The sequence below is a fragment of the Neolamprologus multifasciatus genome, chromosome 19 (genome assembly GCF_963576455.1).
Source record: "Neolamprologus multifasciatus chromosome 19, fNeoMul1.2, whole genome shotgun sequence".
In the NCBI taxonomy this organism is placed as follows: domain Eukaryota; kingdom Metazoa; phylum Chordata; class Actinopteri; order Cichliformes; family Cichlidae; genus Neolamprologus; species Neolamprologus multifasciatus.
The window spans coordinates 23,911,924-23,938,626 of record NC_140457.1 but is presented as its reverse complement, the minus strand read 5'-3'; the positions used below and the strand labels follow the sequence as shown (position 1 = coordinate 23,938,626).

The 26,703-nt window shown below is 40.0% G+C and overlaps 1 protein-coding gene across 18 annotated transcripts in view; it reads right to left on the bottom strand.

The window, feature by feature from the left end:
- mark3a (MAP/microtubule affinity-regulating kinase 3a) overlaps positions 1-26,703 on the bottom strand; it is a 48,271-nt gene that overhangs the window by 10,217 nt on the left and 11,351 nt on the right. For 10 of the 18 annotated variants that reach the window (XM_085144308.1, XM_085144301.1, XM_085144305.1 and 7 more), the window contains exons 4-15: positions 21,870-21,918; positions 20,201-20,266; positions 15,801-15,871; positions 14,769-14,825; positions 13,061-13,297; positions 12,514-12,654; positions 10,040-10,139; positions 5,707-5,819; positions 4,998-5,145; positions 4,095-4,312; positions 3,076-3,179; positions 2,470-2,646 (exon numbers count right to left, since the gene is read on the bottom strand). In XM_085144308.1, the coding sequence (XP_085000434.1) occupies positions 2,470-2,646; positions 3,076-3,179; positions 4,095-4,312; positions 4,998-5,145; positions 5,707-5,819; positions 10,040-10,139; positions 12,514-12,654; positions 13,061-13,297; positions 14,769-14,825; positions 15,801-15,871; positions 20,201-20,266; positions 21,870-21,918 (1,481 nt within the window). Of the gene's footprint in view, positions 1-2,469; positions 2,647-3,075; positions 3,180-4,094; positions 4,313-4,997; positions 5,146-5,706; positions 5,820-10,039; positions 10,140-12,513; positions 12,655-13,060; positions 13,298-14,768; positions 14,826-15,800; positions 15,872-20,200; positions 20,267-21,869; positions 21,919-26,703 lie in introns of those variants that run through there. The other 8 variants (XM_085144307.1, XM_085144310.1, XM_085144313.1 and 5 more) reach the window with 4 other exon arrangements.

Here is a 26,703-nt window from a genome sequence, read left to right as displayed (position 1 = left end):
GCCATGGGTTTCAAATACATGAATACTGCAGGTTAGACATCAGCAGGGTAGGAAATTAAAATCACAACAGGACAAAGCCGCACATCAGCTGGTGGATTTAGACGCAACAGCCAGTCTGGGAATAACTAATTTGCAATACATTTTTTTTAAAATTACAGCAAATGTTTTAGTCTTGTGACCACCGGCCTCACACAGCTGACCAACCACAAGCAGAAGCTGCAGGTAGCACAGAGTAAGATCATCATTCCCTATAAACTGCTGAGCAATTGTAGCCATAACGAATAGATTAGAACAGAGATGTCAAACGTCCGTTACCTTAGGGGACACATACAGCCCACTTTGATCTTAAGTGGGCCGGACCAATGAAACTCGCCTTTCTGTCAGTCTAAAGAAGTGCACATTTAATCCTGAGGTATCTCAAGAAGTAGAAGTGCAATTTCAACAGCACATCTCAGCTTTACTAAGTGATAAAGAAATGTTGCTCTATTTATTGAAAGAAATCTTAGTTTATCTATTACTTTGGTGTATTATAGATGCTTGTGAGAGTTTTTTATCAGTAAGACAAGCTGTGAAAGTTATGAAAATACAGTTAAAAGTCTAAAATGTATGTCCTCCTTCACATTTACCAAAGACCGCCAGTGGGCTAGATTGGCCTCTTTGCGGGGCCATTTCTAGCCCCTGGGCCTTATGTTTGAGACCTCTTGATTAGAGCATAAGTGTTTATTTAAACTGAATCCATAAATCAGTGTCTGGTAGTACCAACAAGAGGCAGATTTATGATAGAGATTATCAGTAAACAAATACAGCTGGAAGATTAATTTTGTGCATTTCATGCCCACAGATGTGCAAGTATTTTGTGCAAACTGAGCTCCAGCACAGATCTGGTCTGAGAAACCAGTTTTAGTGCCTCCCTTTGGATTAAACGCTTTCAGAAGCTAATGCGCCACAAGGACGTCTGTCCTCATGTGTCTGTGAGTCATTTGAAGATTCTTCAAAGCAGAAAAATAACAGGAGAAATCTTTATAAGATCATTACATTGTTTGAGACCAAACTGAAGAGTTGGGACTTTCTGGGAGCAGAAACAAAATTAGGTTAACCTATTAAGATGGCAGCAGGGCAAGGAAAATAGTATAGGTGAGGTCACATGACCAAATCATCTTTATGATAATATTTAAGGCCAGTGTGTGGGATTTATTTCATTAAATTCGGAGCAATTTTAGAACAGGAAACGTATATAAAGCAGCTGGAACCAAAATTCACCAGTAATGAGCTGTTAATTTCACACCCCAGATGTCAAGCTGTTGATATGTACAATGAAACAGTGAGTTGTGAGCCTGATCACTTAAGAGTCTAAACAGAAACAGACGAGGGTCTGAGGAAGCTGGGACAGCAGGGGAGCCGTGAGCAGTGGGGGCTTTTCCATCATTTCGGACACCAACAGGTGCAGGACCCAGACAGAGAAAATCAGGGGTCAAAGTTCACAGCAGAGGATGGAGGAGAGATCAGGAGCAGAGCTGTGTGAGTGCGTTACTGCAATGTCGCAAGGAGGGGGGGGGGGGCCCAAGCAGTCCTCTGGTTTATGGCTGGCAGAGGGATGATGGAAACATGGAAAAATATTATCACACACTGAGTTTAACCTATCGCTCGATTTCAGTGTGTAGATGCATATTTTTCTCCACTTCTCCCCACCTCTGGTTTGATCAGCGTCTGAAATAAACACTCAGAAATTTTATCTGCCTAACTGACAGCGCTCAAGACTTCACATCTCCCTGCTTCATTTATCATCTGGATTTTGGACAGTTTTGTGGAAATTAAATCTGAAAAAAAAAAAAGTCTTTATTTAGCCACCTCCTGAAAAAGAAAGTGGCTAGTCCTAGTCTATATGTCTGACTTCTATAACAGTGCAGTTACATTTCAGATTGACTACAAGCACCTTGTCTAAGCCTCATTTTTAAGTCTGTTTATGTTGTGGAAAACTAATGATTCTTTTGATTCAGTAACACTGGAATACAGATAATACGTACTGAGGTGTTTTGGAGATCCGAGTATACAAATGCTTCTTCCTATCAACACCACCTCAGCAGTGTTACCAAACATCAGGTAAACCAAACAGTAGCACTAAGGCTCGTGTTTATATCTAAAAAGGTCTTCATTCTGATCATGAATCAGCACGTTAGACTGGCTAGACTTTGGTAGAGTAACAATAAAAAGGAGGAGGACATATTTTATTGAAGTATACCAGTTATTAGAGCAATTCATTTTACCTGCTCCTGCTGATGAGCATACATTTCAGACTCTGGCACCAAAAACCACTTTGCTTACTGTTTGTTGCAGGAAATGGTGTCCATGGTTTAGTTGTAGGGTTATAGAGTGTGAAGCTGGCTGGATGTGTGGGTTAGCAAGGGGCCAAACAGGGGCTGAGACATGAGAGGAGACAGACAGGGGGGTTTGGAGACCCTGTCGTCTTACTTGGGCGAGCAGTAGTCCAGAGCGTAGTAGGAGTGGGGCAGTGTGGCCCAGCCTGCCTGGCAAGCGTACAAAGGGCCGACAGTTTGATACCTCAGCCGCACCGAACTGGACGAGGCACCGAATGCAGCGGCTGCAAAGGCAGACGGGGGGCTAGTGGCACAAGCCATCTCAGTCATGCTGGTCATGCCGTAACAGGGGGGGCGACAAAAAACAAAAACCCCACCCCGAATCACAAACACACAGGCAGAAATGGAAGATAAGTTGATGAGAAAAGGGGAAGTAAACAGAAAGAAAGGAGTAGAAAAATCAGGGACTGAGACAAAGGAAATCTTTTCTAGGGATCCCATGTAGGTCCTTTTTTCCTCTATTAACAAGAAAAAGGAGTTTAAATAACTTCAACCAGTGTGAGTTTGAAATACAAATATACATTTTCACACAGGTTGAGTAGAAAAGTCTCTAAAACAGTATTTATCTAAATCTAAAGAACTACATACAGACTTTCAGGACCCACAACAATGATCTCACTAAAAACAGTTTACTGACAAGTGGGAAAACTCAAATTCTGCTCCCTGTACTGATTAAGATTTACAATCATCCTCCTCTCACCTGTTCTCTTTCCCGTTAGGAATGACGGAGAGGCGGTCTGTGTTGTTTCTGTCACTGCAGACATACGTGTTCCTCCTGGTCATACCCGCAGATGCAGTGTTATTCTGCAAACAGACAAATGCATTGCTTCAATGGATGACCTTTTTTTTTTTTAATGAAAGGCTCAAAGAAACATGTGTTACAGCAATTAAAGCACAGTGTACTTAAATTCAGTCTATCATGCTGCCAATCTCACCAAATTCGAGTGCGTTTCGTTTAAAATTGGAAACAATGCGGCAGACTTTAGAAGTAAAACTTGTTTCCTTTGTACTGTACTGATAAGTCCCTCGTGTCTTTGATCTCTTAAACATTTGCATTACTCGATTGTATATTAGAAGTAGTACTCGTCTGTCACATTTTGTATCGCCACAGAGGCTTATTGTGGTCGATGTGGACAGGTGGATTCATCCGCTGAAGGAAAAATGGCAGCCATATTTTATTGGACAATCTGAAGTGACTCACAGAGACTGCCACGTCATGGTTTGGTGGCTTTAAAGTGATAGAGTGCAGCTTAAAAACATTTCCTAATCTCCAGACCATGAGACTGAATCACATTGTTAAACAATACTCGGGCATTGTTCGTTGTGTAAATCTGGACAACTACATCGACACACAAAACCAGAGCTCAGGAGTCGATTGCTCACTTGTTTTGTTTTCCCTTACAAGGTGGGATCACATGTGATGTCACCTGTTAGAGGAAGCTTTACCCATTTATGCATCATTCTCTCACAGATGGATCTGAACACAATAAAGTCTTTATACCATTATTTCCCCTTAAATGCAGTGGATTTCCCCAACGCCAGGAAATACACACTGATGTGTAAAATTGGAATTTCCTTTTAAGTAACCATGACAGCCACTGTCACTAAACACTCTCATTTAGCTTAAACCCCCTCCCCCCCCGAAAGAAAAAAACCTCTCATACAAAAACAGAGCAGACAATTAAGTTTAACTTTCAAGCCAACTGCTGAAACACTCACGCTCGGGGCCGTGGTGGCTCCTTTCCTGCGGTCAGGGATGTCAGCCTTGTTGGGGTTGTTGGCGTTGCCCAGCAGAGGGCTGGAGGGTGGTGCCCCGCGGGTTCCTGGGATGCTCGGTTTACGGAGCTGGACTCCACCTTCCTCTTTCACGCTGTTCTCAGCAGTAGTTGTCTGACTCCTCTTTGGATGAGCCATCCCTGGAGGGAGGTTCTGACCAACTATAGAAAGAGAAAGTATAATTATCAGAGTAACGTTTGCGGGATGACTCAAGAATACGTCTACCTCTGTCAGCAAATACAATTTTTAAAGAACTTACATTCTGAAAAAAAAAAAAAGAAATATGACCCAGACTTAGTCAAACATAATTATAGTTACAATTTACAATATAATCATCATCACATTAATGTTTGTTTTTCTTTTAATCCATGGTGGCCTTGAATCAGGTTTCACCATTTACTAAATGAATAAGGTCGTCTTCTTAAATTCCCAAAATATCAGCTGAAAATGCCACAGTCGTTTTTGAAATCACAGTTAACAATAGTTGAATGATGGGTTTCTGCTGGAGTATAAAAAGCTTCTCAGTGTTGCCACTTAAGCTGCAGATCTCACAGACAGGAAGCATCGCAAACTGAGGTTACTGACAAAGCATTATATCACAGTGGACAACACAGAGCTGTGCAAACAAAGGAAAGGCTAAAGTGCCTCTACCATGTGACAGGTTTCGATTTGGCTTCTTTTATCAGCTGAAAACAAGCAACTGACAGAAAAGTACTTTTATTATTAGAGGTGAAGTACAGCAGAGTTTCAAGTCTGTTCTTTTTCACGTGACATTGAAAAGGAAAGCTAGGACCACGACACTGTGTTTCACACAATGAAGAGAACAGCACAGTGTGGACTGCTCACCTTGCTCGCTGTAACGTCTCTGTTTGTGGTTGGAGGAGACGCTCCTCTGGACTTTGAGGTGGGAGGGCGACTGGCCGTTGAGCTCACTGCTTGGCCTCGGTTTGGCCAGAGACAAGTTGCTGCTGGAGGCCGAGTCGCCGGGCTCCAGCTGAGAGACAAAGGACACATACAGAACACACAAAAACCCTCAGTTTCTACAGTTTTACTACAGTGAATGTGATTTATGAGTCAAGACGGACCAAAAATCTAGGGCACATGATATGCGATCAAAATAATTTTTGTGTACAAAGGATCATTTTAAAACTACTATTTCTGATGAGTGAGGAAGCTGTCATTTGTGAGCTAAGAGCTTCAGATGGCGACTTCAGACCCACTTTGTTTCAATTCCTGCACCTTTATTTATATCAGAACCAAGCACTCATGGACAGTAAGGGGACTTACATGACTGCTTAATTAGCTGTCTGAAAAAAATGCCCCAAATGACAAATCTTTGACAACGAACTATTTCACATGATCAAATCTAAAACTATTAGGCTTAACAAACGGAAAAAGCCCCCAAATGTTTCAAATCAACTATTTTAATGCACTTTAATATGTGGCGAGAGTCTGCAAACAAGGTAGAAGTCTATAAATAGCTGAGTCACACACTGGTTTACAAACCACTGATAGCTGAACGACTGAAGAACTAAGACGTTTGTTATGTTTGTACCTCAGAGGCCTTCCTGCCCAAGAGCAGGTAGGTGGCTGTGATCTCATCATACTTCATCTTGGCCAGAGAGTCCTGGATTTCCTCCAAGTTGTAGCCCATCCCGACCATCACGTCTGCACAAGCAAAAATGATCAAAGGCTCAATTTAATAACCACTTTTCACGACACCACTGAAACTAAAAGGGACACTGTAGATTACTGCAATCATTGACAGTTCATCGGGGTCTACATTCACCTTACTTTTAGACCCTTTCACAGTGATCTCTGGCGATTCCAGCACAAAACCAAAACATGACTATTTCTTTTAAAAAACTTTGTTTTAAAGTTATGTGGTTATCAACTTTATGTCAAATCTATGTGATTAAACTGACTTGCTTCTCTTAATGTGATTTTGCATTCACGAATTGTGTGTGTTTATTCTGGTGGCTGAGCCGTGCAGGTTTATGATCCCGTGATATGCGGTGGCACTACAGCGGATATCACGGGATCGACTACATTACACTAGAAGTTTGTAATGTAGTCAAGCTAGACACACAACGTCAGAAGCTTCAGGCAGTGAAGTTCAGCTAATCGACTTCCTGCCTTTCTGGTTCACCTTTGAAGCAAAGCAATGCTGACTGGAAAGGGTTTGGAGTGTGAGGACACCACTTTTTTCTGTAAGTCTAATTCCAAAGTTAAACTCAGACTACTTTTAAATTCCAAATCACAGCTGTAGTTGGGTTCAGAGCAGTCAGATATGTAATCTGCTGTGTTTCATCTGAACAAAAGGGCACCTAACTAGTCTTTAATGAATATCCACACATCAAAGCCGCGTGAAAAACGAATACTGGCATTTGGTGGGAAAACATACCCAAGAGTCCCAACACAGGAGAGATCATCGTCCATCTCTGTGATTTGTGGGTATAGTTTGATCTCATCTTAAGCCAAACTTAAATCTGTTTCTAACCCTTACCTACCCTTTGAATGTTGGTCAAGCAGCGAAGACACAAGAGAATTGTCTCCACTTGCGATGTATGAAACTCAAATTTGTCCTCAGGAGACAGATTTACAGAGAAAGACATGCACAGCTTTGACATCATTGTCCAGGTCACATGTGTGGCAGCGCACCAGGTAAAGCTGGGTCGTCTTCCTCACTACAGATCCAACATGATTTGTAAATATTTTGCTGTGTGTGTAGGGCTGCTCGATTATGGCAAAAATGATAATCACGATTATTTTCACTGAAATTGAGATCTCGATTATTTGACGATATTTATTTAACAATAACAATGTATTGAATAATGACTTTAAAGATTATCAAAAATAATATAAAATAGTGTGCAAATACTGATAACAGTGCGAATGTTTGCAATCTAAAAAATAAATGAAAAATGTAAACATCTGTTTAGTGAACTTTGCAGTGTTGCTCTGTGGTGCAGCTACGACACTGTAGCAAAGTTTACACACTATGTCTACTTGATCCACGTCTGACTCCGCGAACCCATAATGTTTCCACACCACTGAAGTTTTTTTACCTCTCTTTTCAACCAACGGCAGTCACTCTCCTCTCCAAATAACTTCTGCTTAGCTTTCCGAGCTTCCCTCGGGTCCTCTTAATTGCTGTGACGTGTGTTCGAAATGCAGAGAGGTGCGCTCGATTTGCCACACGGAGCAGCGCAAGAGTAAAGCACGAGGGAGGTGCTAATAATCGGCTTAGTCATTTTTAATGATCGTTGAAAGCCCAGATCGTAATCGAGATTAAAATTCGATTAATTGAGCAGCCCTATGTGTGTGTGTGTACACGCATGTTTTGTTCATTTTAAAAAGGTACATGAATCTCTGCACACTTACACTGTGTAAGGAGTAAAAAGCAAATACCTGCAATGTAATTCATTCAATTGTAGTAGGAACACTTGGTTTTTCACTGTAGCACTCATTTGTAAAGAAAAGAAAAAAATGCAGCAATGTCGTCTGAAGTAATGGAAATATGACTTTGTTACGCCACCATGCATCACATGAAGGCTTTTTACACGCTGTGCAGTCTATAAATTTTTGAAAACGCTCTTCTATCTGAGACACGTTGGAGAGCTTTTTTATGCAGATTCCATCTTCAGAGATGGAGCGTCTGGTCTCCAAGGAAAGGTGGAGAAATGAGTCACCGGCTTCGCAGTGACCTGTGATGGGCTCTGACTTCCTGCCAGTAACCGTTCTGTCAGTGCAGGCTGTTTGTGTCCGACAGCAGATCGTTTTTTTAAAATCACACTCTTTTTAGTGCAGATGATGTGCTGCCGTAGCCAAAAATGTATTTCTCAACCACAAACTCAGCTGCCAGACTTGACAACAAGAGAGAGGTGTGACCGCTTCATCATCATTTCAGACTCTTTACACGGCATCCTCAGGGGTTTATGAATTGATTTTAAAATGTTACCTATTACAACTAAATCTTTTCATGGCTTCTCTTTCTACTACACTTCTAAAGGCTTAAAATGTATAATTTTCAGCACCACTCAAGGGTTTCTTTGTGCTTTAATGATTTTAGCTTTTGAAACAAAAAGCTCAGCACAATAATTTTAAAATATCTTCATTCCTTTGTTAATAGCTAAGTATCGACTTCACCTGGGCACAAACACTTTGAGTCTAACACCAGGTTTCATGTGTGGGAAGAGAGAAAGCGAGCGAAAAACGAGCTGCGCCTCTGTAACCAGGCAGAACCACTGATCTGCCATCTTTTCCCGTCCTTCGTTGGATCAAGCTCATCTTTCTCACTTTCACACTCCTGCGTCCCAACACTTGTGTTTCCCTCTCTGATTCTCAGCTCATTAGATGGTTTATGGCTGCAATCTTTGTCAAAATGCTCATAGCTGAAAGAAGAAAGGACATTTTAACACTTATCTGGTAACACTCTACCTAAGAAAAAAAAAAAAAAAGGATTACTTTCTAGGCTTGAATTATGTAACATTACTGGCTTTATTCATCTGTTAACGTTACCTTTTTTTAGTCATTCTGACATAGGCTACACAGGTTAGGTCAGTTATGTAAAAGTTCTGTGTGGCTATATTCAGATACACCAAAACCTTTAAAGGAAGAAGAGAGCCTTGGTTGCCTCCTGATATTTAGCTATGAGCTGATCACGCTGTCAGTGATTTTGTTTTGCCTTTTTTTCCCTAAATAATTCCCACTGTGAGCTCATTGCTTTTCACAGTTAATCAACACGGTATACTACAAGCACAGAAAATTAATCTAGAGAGGCATGCAATTCTTATGTGATCAGGTTTAGAGCCACATATGCATTCATTCATCTATGCAGCTGGCATGAATCAAAACTAAAAATATCAAGACTCATGTTACTGTGGAGGAATGAAGGAGAACGTCCTCCAGATCTACTACTTCCTTACACGCATCACATAAAATCAGACATTTAAAAACTAAATGGTGAAAAATGTTTAATCAATAGTCCACCCATCCCCTACCCCAATAAATAAATACATTATTGAATTCATAACTGATATAACAGACATTTGAGGATTTTTGGCCTCAAGGTTGAGGATTTCCTTTAAATTAATCAGCTAATAGTTTCACCTTTAAGCTGGCCTGTTCATAGTGTTTCCTGGTGTTAAGAAAATTAATTCTCTCTCTATTGGCCCTTGTGCTGCTGAAGCCTTTAGATAGATTAGATGTCATCCACACTGAAAATTCGAAGCCTTTTCCTGTGTAAGACAGCATCTGCTCCACAATGCATTGTTTTCATTCAGTAATAATTTTAGGTAAACTTTTGCAGGCATTGTTTAGAATCCAGAGATTAGTCAGCAACTTCAAGACCTCATTCTCCCCCCTCCTCCATCTTTCTTTTTTCCGTTTTCCTGGGTGATTGGGAGTTCGCACCGACACATGTGCACCAACGGTCGACCCCAGCTGCAGTTATGTAAGAGCTTTCATCCAGGGCATGATGGGGAGGCTTCTCTGGTTCTCTTCTCTGCATGCAGCAGCGCTGCTCGAATTTATTTATTCATTGTCACGTTTCATCTTTTTTCCTTTTCAAGCTCTTCAGCACTGAAATAATGAGACTGCCTCTGCACTGTGGAGCCGTAACCCCGCTAACGTTCGACATCTCACGTCTTCTCACTACTGACAAAAATTACCGACTGAGCTTTTACAGTAATAATGGAGAAGGAGGAGGTGTGTACTTTTTTCTTTTGATTATAGAACAGTGTATATGACCTGAAAGTCCTGAAAGGCCTGAAAGTCAGAAAACTGACTTAAAAAGAACTTCAATGATGAAGCAATCCATCCTTCAAAAAGGGAAAAACAAACAAGCAAAAAAGCAGTTACGATATTAATAGTAACATCAGCCTTACCTATTCTCTTCTGATCTGTGATGTCCAGCTCTGGTTCAGTGTAAGGTTTGAGCTCGTCATCATCAAATCCTGCATTGATCCATCGATCCTTCATGATTTGCTGTAAAAATAAAGACAGACAATTAGAACAGATGTGGCTACACATACGTAAGAGAAACAAAAAATGCATGCATACCACCGAATAAAAAGTGGCATTTTCTTTTTTCAGGGGTTTTTACAGGGTTTTGTAGGCAAAACAGCAAACCTGAATAAACTGTGAGAAACTAACAGTTTGAAATGTTTGAGAGTGCTCAATCCTCCAGGTAAGGAAATCCCAAAAAAGGTGATCTATTCATCTGGACATAGCATTTTCCATGGGAGAAACTGGCGAACAATGGGCTGTGAGGCCACAGTCCATTGTTATTCAGTGGTGCTAGTTTCAGTCATTATGCAAATGCACTGTTTATAAGGTTGGAGAAACCTTTAGTCAGCTGAGACTGAGGAAGTCACTCCCACTGAAATTGCTAAGTAGTTCTATGATACTATAACTATAACCTTTGATTCACTTTTTTTTTTTTTAAAGCTGAGACAAATCAACATATATAGGGGGCACCACAGCTCATGAGGTTACACCTTTAGTAGCTCTTAAGGTGCATCTTCAAATATTATCTGGCGTCATCAGAAAAGGCTTAGTCCAACATAACTGGTGTGGACAGATGTTAGTTTAACAATATTGAAATGAAATTTTAGTTCAAGTCTAAACTTGATGGATTTATATTTCTAACAATGAATTTAACATCCACTGTAATAACAGATCAAACAGTAAGTAGAGTGCATGAGCTATTCCACTCAGGTTTAATTCAGTCCTTTCCCAGAAACACTACACATTGAACTGTGCTCCATCACATTTGCTTGCACCCTTATTTTATTTTGCTAATCAATCATCAGCTGATCAATTGCTCCCTGGGGTTTTACTGAGGACAGAGCCAAACTAATTATCACGCTCTGCTGTGGCTGCCATAATCCAGGTCAATCGCGTGGCATCAAACGCCAACAGATGTGACCCCGACATTCGAGCCAGCACTGTTTATTTTAATGCACGTACTGGCTGGTCTAAAGAATTCAGCAAAATGCAATAAAGCCATTTACTTGAAATGAAAGGCGAAAATCAGCTTTGAGATTAAATAGCAAGTTCAGAGCTTACGTGCCAAAAATAATTGTGAAAAGAACGATTTTTCTTCGTGTGAATGATTTCCTGCGGAGTGTGAACAGCTAAAAGATGATCATTCACACATTCACACATTGATCTGTGGAACAATTCTCTCTGTCCTCTCTTCCTCTTACATTTAACACTTGGATTATTCCAACCACCGCAGATGTTCTGACGGAAATAAAAAGTCCAGGTATTTCTGCCATTTTCTGTCAATCAACTTTGGAAAACTGATTTTTGTCCAGTAATATTCAACTTAGTATGTGGACTCTGAGGACACATAATGACCTTTAATTGTTTTGGTTAAGAGGTCAAAATTTCATTTGGCTTATCAGAGAACATGCTGAAGTATGATCGTACAATACCGCTGTTCGTTATCCTCCTACTTCTGCTGGAACTTTGACTACAGACACATTTCTACTTATACATGAATGTTTTTTTTAACATGTTTGCATTTACAGTTTTGTAGCTTTTGCTGCTCATCTATTATTTAATACTGTGACAAAAAGCACAAATGTTTCCTTAACAATAACTGGAGGATTTCTTGGATCCCAAATATTTGATCAAACAACATTATATGCTGCTCAAAAGGCAATGCACAAGTACAAAAACAATATAATGAAACTCATTTACAGTCAAAGGGGCAATTTCATATTATATTTTGCTAACAGAAGAGTTTTTAACTCCTATTATGTTCACTTTAGAATCATGTGCTGATTAAAAGCCAAAGATATCTCACATACTGTCATCTATTAACCAGCTAATCCTCACATCCATGATGCTTGATGGATTTTAGGTGTGAGCACATTTCTGGAACCAGATTTACTGATAACAGATGGATTGTTTTCAGCAAAGTTCCTGTTAAGTTAAAGCGAACTGAAGTGTTCGCTAGCACACTGCACGTTTTGATCTTGCTTAAACCGGAAGATAAATAAAATGCATTAAAAACGCAGCTGTACTTTCTGCTCATAATGACGCAGACTCAAATAAGTAGGTTATATGCGCCCCATACTCGAGGCACAAATGAAGGCAGAGAAGTGATCACAGAAGACAATTTTGGCACAAACACAAAAACGTCGATGCATTATTCATGGTTACAACATCATAAGAGGAGGAGTAGAGTGTGGGCCGGGCACACACGCACAAAACAGGACGCCGTCGGCGTCAGAGGAGATGATGCAGTGGGGAGATGCGGGGACTGAGAGGAGGGGTTGAGGATGGATGGCATTCTCCAATGGTGCAGACGTGCTCTGGGAGTGCGTTAAGAACTAAGAGGTATATTTACATTTTCTGCGTCCTCCCTCACCTCGAGAGTACCCCGCTTGGCCGGGTTGAGCACCAGGAAGCGTTTGAGGAGGTTCTCGCAGTCTGTGGACATGTAGAAAGGGATGCGGTACTTCCCTCTGAGCACACGCTCCCGCAGCTCCTGCAGAGAAGGATGAACGGACTGATCTCAGATCATTGCTAGAAGAAATGTAGGGGCTGGTTTGTAGACTAACATCGTGCATAAGCTTTACTTTAATCATTTAAGAGAACCTGGAACAGCTTCCACAGGATTTGCACCATATAACCCATAGTACATGTAACACTAGACAGTACCAACAGTTATATATAACAGCATTTAAATGACAACTATGATTATTTTTATTATCGCTTTCTCAGTTGCTCTAATTGAGAGGACTGCTAAATGTAAAAACATCTTGTATTGTGTAACCTAGGATCCAATATATTAAGGTCGTCACTTTTATTTATAGAAAATATGGACAAAGAGCATCATCTCTCTCCTTCTGCTATGAGAAAGAAGCTGCAGCATCATGTCATCCACACGCTACCTTAAGATTCTGTCCGTCAAAGGGCAGCGAGCCGCTGACCAGCGTGTACAGTATCACCCCCAGACTCCAAACGTCCACCTCTGGCCCGTCGTACTTCTTTCCCTGGAAAAGCTCCGGTGCTGCGTACGGCGGGGAGCCGCAAAACGTATCCAGCTTGTTGCCCAGAGTGAACTCGTTGCTGAAGCCGAAATCTGCGATCTTGATATTCATGTCTGCGTCGAGGAGCAGGTTCTCAGCCTTCGAACAGACAAACCAGTAACTTTTAGGCAATCTGCTGAGCACTGAACACTGGTCAGTGTTGGAGAGGCAGCCACATGAAGGCCAAAATGTTTAAATAATTATTTCTTCTGTATTGCTGTCACTCAGCAGCATGAAATTTGTTTTTGGTGATATTATTGATAGACTTTATTAGTGATTATTTTTTAGACAAAGCCAAACATGGTAAGCACTTTTTCTGCCGTCGCTTGATTAATCATTTTGTCCATAAAGTGTCAAGAAAAGTGCCAAAAATCAAAATGTATTTATTTATTTATGAGTCCAAAAATCCAGGATTATAAGCTTTAAAAAACACATAATTTCTCCTTTGTGAATGAATGAAGATTTCAACCCAGCCATCTGCTCTTTGCTGACATGTAGCTGTAGGCGAAAGACTAATTAGAAAGCTGAGATGAGTACACAGAGGACTCATCCTTCCAGCTGAAACACTGAACTGACATCCTGAGAGGCTTTCAGCTGCATGCAAACAGCACTCATCACAACATGTCTGACCGTCAAAATCTCAGCAGGTGTTGCTGCTGAAGCCACGAAAAGCCCAGAATTCCTCAGAAGCACAAAATGGCCTACAAGCCTGAGGGACAGTGTTTGGTTAAAATGTGGCTTGTATACCTCTTCTACATCGAGTGTGACATTTGGACGCGCGCTGAGCAGCTCTGTGCTGCTCTGTCATCTCCCTACTCATTGATCATTGATGAAGCTTCGCAGAGGAAACACTTTGGATGTGCAGCTGCTGGCAGAGCAGATACACGGGCCTCTCTTCTCTTAGCTACTCCCACTGATGCCGAGATAAAAATACAGAGGCATCAATATTTATAGTTGGAGAACTAAAATGGAGAGCATCACGGCTGTGAAACAGAAGAGGCGGTTGAACATGTAGACAATTTATAGGGCCACCTACTTTTTCTTTTTTTTTTTAACACTCCTCCCACCTCTGTCGTGCAAAGATTTGTTTCATGGTGGCCATAGTGGCTAAGGACACTGTCGGAAAAGGGAAAAGATGAGCCTCACTAGCTGTGTGTGTGTTGGATTCATCTGTGGGAACGTGGGAGTTAAGATGGGAATCATAAAACAGGGACTGATGTGACCTTTAACTTATGATGGACAGCAAACTCTTTAAAATCTACTGACCCTAATATAATATGTACATTATATCAGCTTCTTAAATGTGAAGATTCTGAGGACAGAAAGAGGAGTTCAGATGGGGATCAAGTTTCTCAAATACTTCAAGCTGAAGTAGAAATACATACAATACAAATACCAGCTGGATACAAAAACTAATAACAGTGATCCCTTTTAATCTGAATTAATGACTTTCAACTGAATGATGCATGATGCACACCACAGTGTGACCTATAAAGGCTTTTGGATAAATACTGAAAAATCAAGTTCGATCTTTTTTTTTTTTGCTGCGTTTGCATTTTTAACCACTCACCTTGAGGTCTCTGTGAACAATGTGCTTCTGGTGGCAGTACTGCACCGCTGATACAATCTGTGCCGAGAGAAACACAAGTACAGCTTAGTTAAATGTTCTCAGACTGTGATAAAGGATGTGGTGTAGGAGGACATGTGGTTGAAACTAACAGGAAAGATACAACTCAGCTAAGGTGGGGCAGAGCGGTGAGAAAACAGGTTTGTGCAGTAGCTCTGTCGTACATTCGTCTGACTCGTGAGGCACGTACGAGTATTACTAGTATCAGGGCACAAGGAGTTCCTTTGAGTGACACATTTTAGAGCTTTTAAAATGATCATTTTTGAATCTTCAGTTCCCTTCATTTTTAAAGCTTCAAGATTTGCACAGAATTTTATTTGTGTCGTCTTGAGAAACCAACACTACAAAATGCAAAATGTTAGTATATCCACCAACTCAGATGCACAGAGTTTATAACTTAAACACTGGCAAAAAACACCAAACCGAGTTTTTTTTGCATGTTTTCAAACTGCATCAAGGTTGTGTCACTTTTATGAGCATTATCAAAACAGTTCATAAAGTAGAATGGTAACAGGGTGGGGGGTTACATAAACTTCTTCAACTGAAATTGCAGCTAGATCTGATTATCAAGGGATTGTTTCTCATTACACAATTTAAGATTGTTTTAATCTAAAATCTAATCACACCAGAGGCTGTTTCATTTATGATGCCAGATCACTGTCGTTCACTACTAATTAAACCAATACCAACACAGGCAAAAAGATACAGAGAGTCTGAGAGTTGAACATGAATACATAACAGCCAGGTGTTTTGGACCAGCTTCTTAGCACTTCACACAACAGTCGATGGCTTGTTTGTGACAGTCATGAAGCGGTAAGTGATGGTGAAGCAAGTCGGCTTAGACATCTAATCAGTCTCAACACAACAGAGAAGCTTCTGTCCTCCGAGGACACACAGAGGACAGCGTCCTGTCTGAAGCACAGGCAGGAGCAGAGGTGTGAAACCAGAACACTGCAGGGGGAGAAAGCTGGGTACCTGTCTAAATTTAGCTCTGGCCTCTTTTTCCTTCATTCTTCCGTGTGCAACCAGGTAGTCAAACACCTCTCCTGCAAAAGAGCAGAAAGAGAGAAATTGAGGAAAACAGTAAAAGTAGAGAATAAGCAGTGAGGAAAACAGATACGAAGAAGGTAGACAAACAAAGTGAATCGCAGCTTCTAAAAATCTGCAGATAAAAATAACTTATACGCAGCTGGCCTGCACCATCGCCCATGTGCATGGTTCGAGGGCGTTTCTTGACCATATTGAGTTGAGCTCGGCAACGCTTCCTCCACACTGAGCCTCTCCTGGAGGCACAAAGCTGCCGCCGAGCTGAGCTCCACAGCAGCAGACCCTTCCCTCGGCCCACACGCACAACCAAAACGTGACTACACTCCCTCGTGTGTTAATTGAACTCGAGTTGCTGGCGCGTGCATGTGCACGCCCATACTCGGGTGATAGGAAAAAGAGAGAGAAAAAAAAAACCTCCCCCACTTCTCTTGAATCCTCGAAACCCTTCTGCTCTCTCGGCGTTGACCTGCAGAGGCGGCCAGAGTGTGCGATTCTGTACTTATAAGCATCAATTCATCAGTGCTCTCTGACTCAACCGCTAAAGACAGAATGAGCGTGCTGAAACTCTGCATGTCAGAGGTAAATGGCATGTCGTATGTTGTACATAAAGATGAGCTCCGGAAACAAAATTGGAAAGTACCAAGAAAATTCACAAAATACATCAATGTTCGCATTAATAAAAACTGCGTGGAGAACAAAATTATAATTTTGTTGTCTTAAATGAATTTGAGGCACAAGACTGTAAGGCTTCTTAAATTCTGCCATCACTTTTCTGCACTATCAAATAATCCTGGGGCAACTTATCAAGTCGGACTCAGCCACAGTTAGAAAAGACGAATAGAATAAACTTGTCACTTTGTCATTCAGCACATACAGTTAACCGAATCACTGCTGAATGAAATTTACTAATAAATCTAAAAAAAGGATCTAGGATATATACATGTATGAATCTAAGAGAAATTAGCTGTATACATTATGGAAAAAATGTACAAAATATCAGGACATAATGATATTGCACAGCAACAACAGCATTCCAGGTATGAAATTGCACCGCCCTAAATACACAGTCTCGTGTGCATATATACTGGGGTGTGCAGTTTGGTTAGTTATTACACGCCACCTCTTTGCACCGAGTTTTCTGCTCTTAAACATCACACAGCAACATACTGCCAATGGTAGCACTAATATTCGGACACTAAGCAGGTATTCTATCATGATAACATTAGTTAAGCTGCACTTTTTTCAAGCAACCTGACAGGGTCACCTTAAGATCCTGCTTGACTTCTGAGAAAAATCAATGCCGAACTGAAACAAGTATTAGATTTACGTCACTAAGAGCTAATGCAATTGGCCAGTGATCAGAGTTCCCATCTCATTGATAATGTGATTTGGTCCCCAACAAGCATGTCTTCACAATTTGTCGTCTCTGCTCAGCTCAGCAGTCCAATAATGAACAGCTCAAGTAATCGATGGAAAGATGTGGCATGACATGACATGAAATGAGAATTCAGAAAAAGAAAATTTCCCTCAGCTGAAGACTTCCAAGAGAAAACTCTTTGGTGGAAAGAAGCTGGGGGTCTTACAGCTACATATATCTCAAGTTGGAGGGTAGGCACAGTTTATTGTAGCTGTTGCGTGCTCCCCTTTACGCCTCTTCATTTACTGCAGCACAAAACCCGACAACCAACTGACACCTCTTTCACAAGCTGCCTCAAGCAGGCTGGGAGAGAAACCCTCAGCTATCCTGTGACAAAGGCACCCACAGGCAAATGTATTTGGATGTTATCAGTGTTCGCTAAAGTATGTATTGAAGGATTGTTTCAAGGCTCTGAGTGACAGTTTGCACGCCCTAAAAGGTAGTATGACTGAGACTTTGATAAAGTAAGGCAAGAGGAAGTGTAGCAGCTGACCGTGTGAACAAGACCATAATCCCAAATTCACCTACAGAAACATTTTAATCTCTTCCTTGTTGATAAATCTTGTTCACTGAGGTTTTTTCTGTTGTCTTAGCTGAAGCTAATCTAAGAGCAAGTTAGTCTTAGCTTTTAAAGGATGCTTTTCCAACAAAGTCATTTATCCAGTGAACAACTGAAACTAATGTTTACTTTAGTGGAAGACAAAATGTTCAAATCTCAAACATGCAACACTGTAGGAACTTTCAGTCATGCAGTGTCCCACAGAGCTGATGGTAGCTGACCAACATGTTTTTCCTGCTCTGACTTGTCTCCTGTGTTGAGTGGATTTGTTCAGTTTCCGCATGGATTAATACTTATGTCACTATGTTTCAACTTTTGGGGAGTCGCTTTAAACTTCACATTCCTTTTCATATATACTGTATGTGGGATACAAATGTCTCAGAATGTGGCGATAGTTTCATGAGAGCTTTCATATAAGCATTTTGTAATTTTGGTAATAAGTATAAAAGAATGTGTTTGAACTCTGTCTAATTAACTTATGTTTAACTTAAATTTGGTAGTTTTTTATAAATTATAGTAAATTTTCTGAGAATAAAAATATGTCAATGCCTATCATACAGCACTGCACAAAAGGAAATGAAAATAGGTTCATTGCGTTAATAAAACATGCAAACATATAAAACAGAGTTTGTACAATTCCAATGTGCTCGAAAGCGAATATTTGGTGTGAACACCTTTAATCTTCAGTACAGCTTGAACTCTCTAAGGCAGCTTTCTTATCAAGTAGTGTTCAGGCTTCTTGAAGGACATTCAAAGCTCTACTTTAGATGTTGGCTGCCTTTTGTTGTGTTCTCTCAGGATGAAGCCACATTTCTTCAATAATGTTGCTTTTCTGGCTCTGGGGAGACCAATCCATGACTGATCGTGTCCCACTGTGTGTTTTTCTATCCAGATGTGCTTTTACTGCGCTGTCAGATTCTTATGATCACTGTTATCCTAAAAAAAATGAGGCCATTGCCAATCAGATGCTTTCCAGATGGCACTATGTGGTGGATTAAAATCTGACAGTATTCTTTTGAATTCATAATTACATCAATTTTACAAGATCCTTAACACCACTGGCTGAAATGCAGCCCCAAATCATGACACAGCCTCCGCCGTGTTTTATATACATTTTTATGACAAAAAAAAGGCACAATGCACACCATGCCGAGATATGCCACATTTGTCTGATAGCGCTATTTTATGCTGATCCAACTGTGTTATGATTGTCATTTTTCATAGATTCAGCAAAAGAGTGTTTTGGTGACAGGCTGCTAGTAACAAAGCTTAGAGAACTATTCCTGCAGACCTCCTTTAAAACAAATTACAAAAAAAGCCCTTGGAAGCAAAATATATAGACATGAATGAGGGTTCAAGACTTTTTCACATTACTGTATACTTCGTGTAGAAGTCAGGTTAAAGCTCAGGCTATGGTATAAAACTGTTGTTGAGCTCTTTGTACAAGTAACCTTGTTCCTTTTTTCCTTTCAGGTACAAGTGCAGTTTGCAGATGATATGCTGCTCCAAAGATATATTAATTATTAACATGCACATTTATCACATTTGGCATTAATAAATTATTCTCGGGAGCAGCACAGAGCAGATTTCTCCCAGCTATATGTGGTCTTGAGTGCAGCAGCTGTTAGTGGAATTGTTTTTCAAATTATTTATTTATTTATTATTCATTTTCATGGGGGTCTCGGAAATTCTTAAAGTTCTTGGCATTATAAAACCATAACATTTGTTTAAAACCAAGCTTTATTATATAATTATATTTACTAAATGGCTGCCTGTACTGTATAGTACATGGTTCATATTTACTTTTTGAAGATTCGTTCAAATCCGACCAGTTCGAAGTATAAAATAAATTACAACAACCATAACAAACTCTTAATCAACTTCAAAGAATCCATTAAAACCAGAACTGCAATGTCAGCTTAAACACAGCAAAGTCACAGGGCCTCGCACTTTCTTCGCTATCACAGAGAAACTTTATTGGAATTGCCGGTGGACAAAGTGAGTGGGGGCTCGTTGCTTGTGTTCAGAGTGAGCACCACATGGCGACCAGTCGACTGAGCCGTAGAGTGTGAGCGCAGAACTTGCAAGTTCTGGCATTTCCATTTCACCATGTTTTGAGTTAAAGTGTCGTGCAAAATAAAAACCACACAGCATCTGCCAGCTGTCAAGACAGAACCTCGACTTCAGGCAAATATCATCCAGGAGTTCGAGCACGGCAACATAAAAGGACTTCTGCAGCCAAACTCTTGAACCAAATGTTGCACTTACAGCTACCGTTACAATCCTAATGGTTGTAATTCACAAGTTTGACATGTTGGAGATACTTTGCTAACCACTGTATCTATGTCTCACCTCCACTGGCGTACTCCATTACCAGGTAGAGCGTCCTCTCGGTCTCAATAACTTCAAAAAGCTTGACTGCAGGAGGGAGAGAAAGAGAGAGAGAGGAATTATAAATTCAATTATGTCAAAAGACGAGAGATCCAGACAGAGGCAGTAATGAATTCATGCTCATGAACACGGAAAAATTGTTTCCAAACACACACCCCGAGTGAGTCGAAGAAAAAGTGAAGTCACGTGGAACTGTGTGTGTCGTGACCATGTAAGCACATCATAGTTGAGCTGAGCAGCACTCGGTATTTACTGTACAGTCCAAATTCTTTTTTCTTTCTTTTTCCCCTCCCTTCCTTCTTTTACTGCAGTAGCTCACCGATATAAAGGACTGTGTGATGAGCAGCTGAGAGCTGCACTGCTAAATATAGACAAGGTGGGATGAAAAACAAAGGGAATGCGGGAGGGGAGAGAGAGTTTATGGGCTGGTGATAGCATTTACTATCACTCTGATAATTACTATTATACTTTTGTAGAGGAACTCAAGCAGAGAGGACATGGGGAAAAAACAACAACAACAAAACCAAACAAACAGGAAATTCACATTTAAAGAACAAAATGCACCGTGGCAGACTTCTCTCATCTGTTTCATGACAAATAAATTTGTCAGATTTTACTAGTATATACTTATATGGTCATAGTACATATAAGTGCACTTTCATGCCTAGAAACATGATCAGAGTTGAGTGGAATACAAAAAAAGGAGAGGAAGGGGAAAAAAAAAAAAAAAAAAAAAAAAAAAAAAAATTCTAAAAACTTAAGAAATTTCCCCCCATTAAAAATCATCTGCTACACTGGCAACATCTGTATTTCCTCTAAAACGTACATGTAAATAAAGTCATCATCAATAGGACTTTTGGTAAGCTTTATAATACCTGAGGATAAAATATTTTTCTTACATTTTTTGGAATAATTCATGAAGATGAAATATAATATTAATTATTCATTTCAGCACAAAAGCTTTCCTGTGGCTACACATTCCATATTCAGGCGCTCCACAGCTAAGGTTTGTTTGTAATGTAGGTTCCTTGTTGTTGCTGTGGTTTGCCGTTTCTTGGCATTTTTGGCTCTCGCAGACGACTCAGTGTTTCCAGCGTTCGTTATGGCTCAGAGCAGCATGCGCTCTCTTGTTTACCGATCATACTCCGATTCCAAAACAAAGCAGGACGAACGGTCCTCCAGTTTCAGCCTCAATTACCGGCAGTTAACAACAGATGAAGGTAGTAAAGTCTGAATGTCATCTGGGACAGCTTCCTGTTTTATAGTTTCTCTTTCACAAGCATTTTATAAAATGCCAAGAATGCAGGCGTCAACCTTGTTACCGAAAATGTTCCTGGTACTTTAGATGGCTTGTTACATGTATGCTACAAATCCATCTGCTCAAATCTCCTGACTTCTTTTATGTTTCAGTTCATGCAGAAGTAAAAAGTTTAACGAGTCATATTTAGGTAGATAGATACTTTATTGATCCTACAAGGGAAATTAAAGCAATGACAAAATGCATAGCAGGAACTTGTTGTTTCATGTCCACCAACAGAAAGGTCAAAAGGTTGAACCTGCATGTCAGTCGTCCTCGTCATTATAAAGCTCATATACTTAAAATTCTTATTTCTAAACAAGATGCACTTACCTATATTGGGATGATTCAAGATCTTCATTATTCTAACTTCTCTGAAGAGCTGAAAATGAGAAAAATTCAGAGTTTAGACTTCAGCATATAGACAGCGTATTGTCTACTGAGCAACAAACCACATTATTCAACCTCAGAAGATAAAAACCACAATAATAAAAGCTGCTGTATGTCTTTGAGCACTGAGCACTTTCATGAGGGAGTCAGCATGAAGTCAGACTATCCCAGTGGACTGTATGAGTTAACCTGTCCCTTTTCTTCATGACAAAACAACTGCAAAGCAAAGAAAACAGAAGCTTTATGTCAAAGTGTTTCAGTGCAAATGCTTTTTTAAAGAAATATTTTTAGATAGCAGGCTACAGACGTGCCATGTCATTACACAGGAGGGGGAGATAAACACATTCTGAATAAACTTTGAAAAACATTTGCAATGTTTTTCCTCGGCTGATCGCTTTGGGGAGGCAGGAGGTTTTACATGAACCAATCAAAAGCTTCCATGCAACCTGTCCAACCTGCAGTCACAGACTGCCTGTCTTATTTCAGAGAGCATAGCACTTGTTTGGGAGCTTTTGCTACACGTACAGTAGGCTAATGAGTTCTCAACAACGCAAGTAAGCCATCTTGTCTTCTACCTGTCTTTACTCAACGTTATGCTTTGTGCAATGCTCCACCCCCCTGACACACACAGACACACACACACAGACACACGACAACAGCATTAGAGTTAGATCATGAGGACAAACTAGTGCAACTACATAATTATCAGGAGATGCTAGAGGTGGGAATCACCATACATCCCACGATACGATATTATTGCAATTTTTTAAAATATTTTGCGATATTCAGATTCTGTACAAAAAGGTAAACTTTATCAATATTCATTTTATCTAATAACAAAGTCTCACACTCAGTCTTTCTCTCATTTCAGTTTTATTGTTGACAAACTGAACGGTTTGTATTACAGTCTAGTCCAACTTAACCGAATGCAACCATCTGGTACAATTATAGCTATTCTGAACTATGAAATTTATGAAAACTATGCAGCCCCTTCAGCAACTGAAGAATTTGAAAGTAAATTAAAACAAAATATAATTTTACATTAAATAAAAAAGTTTTAAACTTAATTAAAATAAAACATGTCTTAAATTAAAATAAGTAAACTGTCATGTTTATTGCTGCCATAAAAAAAAGTTAAACACATTTGGACAGCGTCAGGATTTTTGCTCAGAAAAAAAAACTTTTTTGTGACAAAATATTGATTTCTGCTGTCCCTGTATCGATACATTATTAGCAAACAAAATATCACGATACTACACAGTATCGATTTTTTCCCCCACCCCTAGGAGATGCCCAAACATATTTGGGCATAGGTTTAAGAGATGTGACTCACTGGTTTTGTTCATATAGTGAGGGGTGAAAAGCTCCGAAAGCCCCCCAAACTATGCATTAACACATTTTTAAGAACACAGTGTCAAAATGTGTGACCATTCTTAATATATTAAGACTTTTTAAAACTATTATTAACACTGCTTTCCTGAGTCCTAACATGGCATTTCAAGCTCTGGTCTCTACTAAACATTCTCAGCATATTTGTCAAAGAAATGTGGTCATTATGTCGCTGCTGCTGACACAGTGACAGGATTACAGGAAATTCTGCAACATAGTGGTGGTTTCAGAGCCACTGACGGGCAAAGGTAATCTAAACTAAGTTCAACATGTGGTGTCAGATCTCCATCCCTCAGAAAAGGAAGACACTTAGCTGACACGCTTCCTCATTATGCTTCAGAGTGACCAGACAAGGAGATCTTTAGTGGCCAAAAATCCTTTTTAGTGTTTTGCTTTAGGAGGCATAAAGAGCACCACATGGGATTTATTATTGAGCTGCTGTAAACTACACCTCACTTTCTTCTCTTCCATAAAAATATAAAACAAGGTATCAATCTTTCATGAGGCGGGAGAAGTCCCAATGTGCTGGTTAGCTTGCTGACAAACAGATCTTGGACAGCCCGAAAACACAAAAAGTCTTCAATCAAATGAAGAAGTACATGTTTCAGGAAAGATTTATCCACTGCGTTTAGATTTTTTGGCTAAAAAGTAGAAACCTATAAAACATTCATCACATAAAACTGTCATCTTTTCCATAAATGAAGAAATGTTTCAGCAGCACCATAAAGGATCCTTTATAGCATCACTTTTGCTGAAAGTGCAGCTAAAATGTCTGAGTTAATAAATTTGTCTGAAATTGCACATTTCCCATATTTATCCTTTGACTACTGAACTGTTCTGTTGTTGTCCTGCCAAGTCTGTGAAATATCAAACTGTCACAAGTTAAACGTTTAAAGCTGTAGCACCAGTGTTTGTCCATAAGAAGGGTGATATTTACACCGTTAATCTTATCTGCTGATCAATAAATCAAACTTCAGCAGAATTTGACTGAAACAATCAATTGCTTCTTCTTCGTGGCTTTGACTCATTTGTCTCTAAAGTTTCGTCTGTTTCGTCTGCAGAGGGGGAAAACGACTGCAGCGACAGACAAAGGGTCACAGACTGATTCAAACTCACAGATCCACCTGCACAGCCTGATAACACTTTCTGTCCTGAACCCTGGACTGCTGCTGTCTGCCTGACATGCAAACAGATGGTTAGAAATAGCGGGTGTTGTGTTCATAATCAGTATGTATACAACAATTCCCTTTGCATCTAGTACTCTTCCGATCTCCACCTTTTTTCCTTGTGTAACATCCACAGAGGCAATGAAACATGATATATATGAACCAGGAAGTCCAGTTTGAAAACTGTAAGGTGGCAAAACATGGTGCACCGTACCAATGACACCTATTGCATAGTTACCCATAGCAGCAGAAATTGTGACTGTAAAAATACATCATTCATTCATTACGGTTTCTGCCACAGATGATCATTTCTCTGTCACAAGTCTAATATTTATCCAGTTGTTGAATAATTGACTATTATTAATCCTCTTAGTTCACAGAAAATGGAAACGCTCCAAGTACGGCTTTGTTAGAACTTCCCCTATAAGATTTCTTGGTTTTCCTTTCATATCTTGGACAATAAGATCTGAAATATTAATAAAGGTTTCTCACAGATGACTACATAGTAGGTTCACTAATTATTTACATTTAAAAGGATTCGCTCTCTTTTTTTGTCAGATTTCAGAAAGAATACATTCTATTATCAACTCTGCATCCCCTATACTTAAAAACAAACAAACAAACAAAAACAAACGATTAACAGCAATTTTAAATGTTCAGATATGTAGAGAATTCCAGCCGTGGACAGTTGTTAACTTGGATAATAAGTTTCATGTAATTCCTTGCTCAGAGACAGCTGAAGGGACTATTATGAACTCCAGTTAGTGAGGCCTTAAGGAGTTTATTTTTTGAGAAGCCCCCCAAAAATAAAATAAAAAATAAAAAGAAAGACAGAAAAAAAACTGATCCAGGAGTTGTCTGGCCTCTGACAAAGATGAAGAGAGGAAGAGGAGCTCACTGGAGTGAGCTTGAGGTCTCCTCACTGTCATTACACCCTGCTCTGCCCGTCATTATACTCAAAATACTCTCCTGAGCTCTCTGAAAGTACAGGGGAATAAATCTAAGCTGGTTTTCTGTGTGACAGTGGAAACCTCTTCACTGCAGCTCAGAGAGGAACTCTTTCCTTCTTACTGAAGAGAAGCTGCTGCAGCTTTGAACAACCTCATCAGTGACAGAGAAGCATCTCAATTTATCTTTTCCATCTGTGTAACTTTGTGAAGACTTCGGTACAAACTGTGCTGTCCTATATCGCATATACAAGCCTTCTGAAACTTGGGTGGGTTCTAAACACAACACGCCAACAAGAATACTTTGTCAGGTATGTTACGCAGTAAACAGAATTAGTGGAAAAACTCTGGAGAGACGGGGCTGATTCACCACATAATACAGCTATTAGGTCGAGGACTCAAACCTGCTGGTGATCCAGTCATACCGCTGCAATAATGCACAGCTGTCCTGATTACACAATCCATCTTATGATCGATACAAGGAACCTTTAGGCCACATGACACACAGTTCGAGGGTGAAGTCACACCTAAAACTAGTTTTTGTCAGACTACATTTTTAGTTGCTGCATTTTCCTGTTTAGATTGAAACAGCCTCAATTAAAACAGATCTGAGGCCTGTAAACAAAATCTCACGGGTGCTACATTAGATCATTTACTGGATGTTTTCTTTATAAACTCTCATCCCACCAGGTTAGACGCTTTGAGCTGAGTCATATCAAATCAGATTACAGCCCCTGCAACTTCAGCTAAGAAGATGGATGTCTGTGCACTTTTTGCAGTAATCGACCGGCTGTTTACTTCAGCTAAGAGAAAATATATCCCGACGGCAGTTTTCCTTTACTGTGTTTTGTTAAGTTCACCTCCTCAGTGGGCTTATTTTGTCCCTCCAAAGCTCCACCGTTATTGTTCTCATCCGGGCAAACAAATCAACCTGAAGGAATAACACTATGGTTCAAATTAATGGCTACTATCACACCATGTTTATGAGATTCAGAGAAGTCACCAGTGGTAAAAACAAACTTGAACGCTGGCTTCTCCAATTCTCTTTCCTTAGTCTCCATATAAAAGAAGGATGTAACAAACCAGTGGCTTATGTTGCGGTGGCTAAGTGCCATTTTAAAGATTTAAAGACAGCATTTTGGTCGTCACCATGTTGGTTCCTGGAGCCACGTGTGACCATATTTGGACATGAGTGTATAGTGTTAGGTTATTATTAAAATGAGCTGTATCTGTAGATGAAGTTTGGATCTACAAAAAATGGTTGATAAGTCTAGC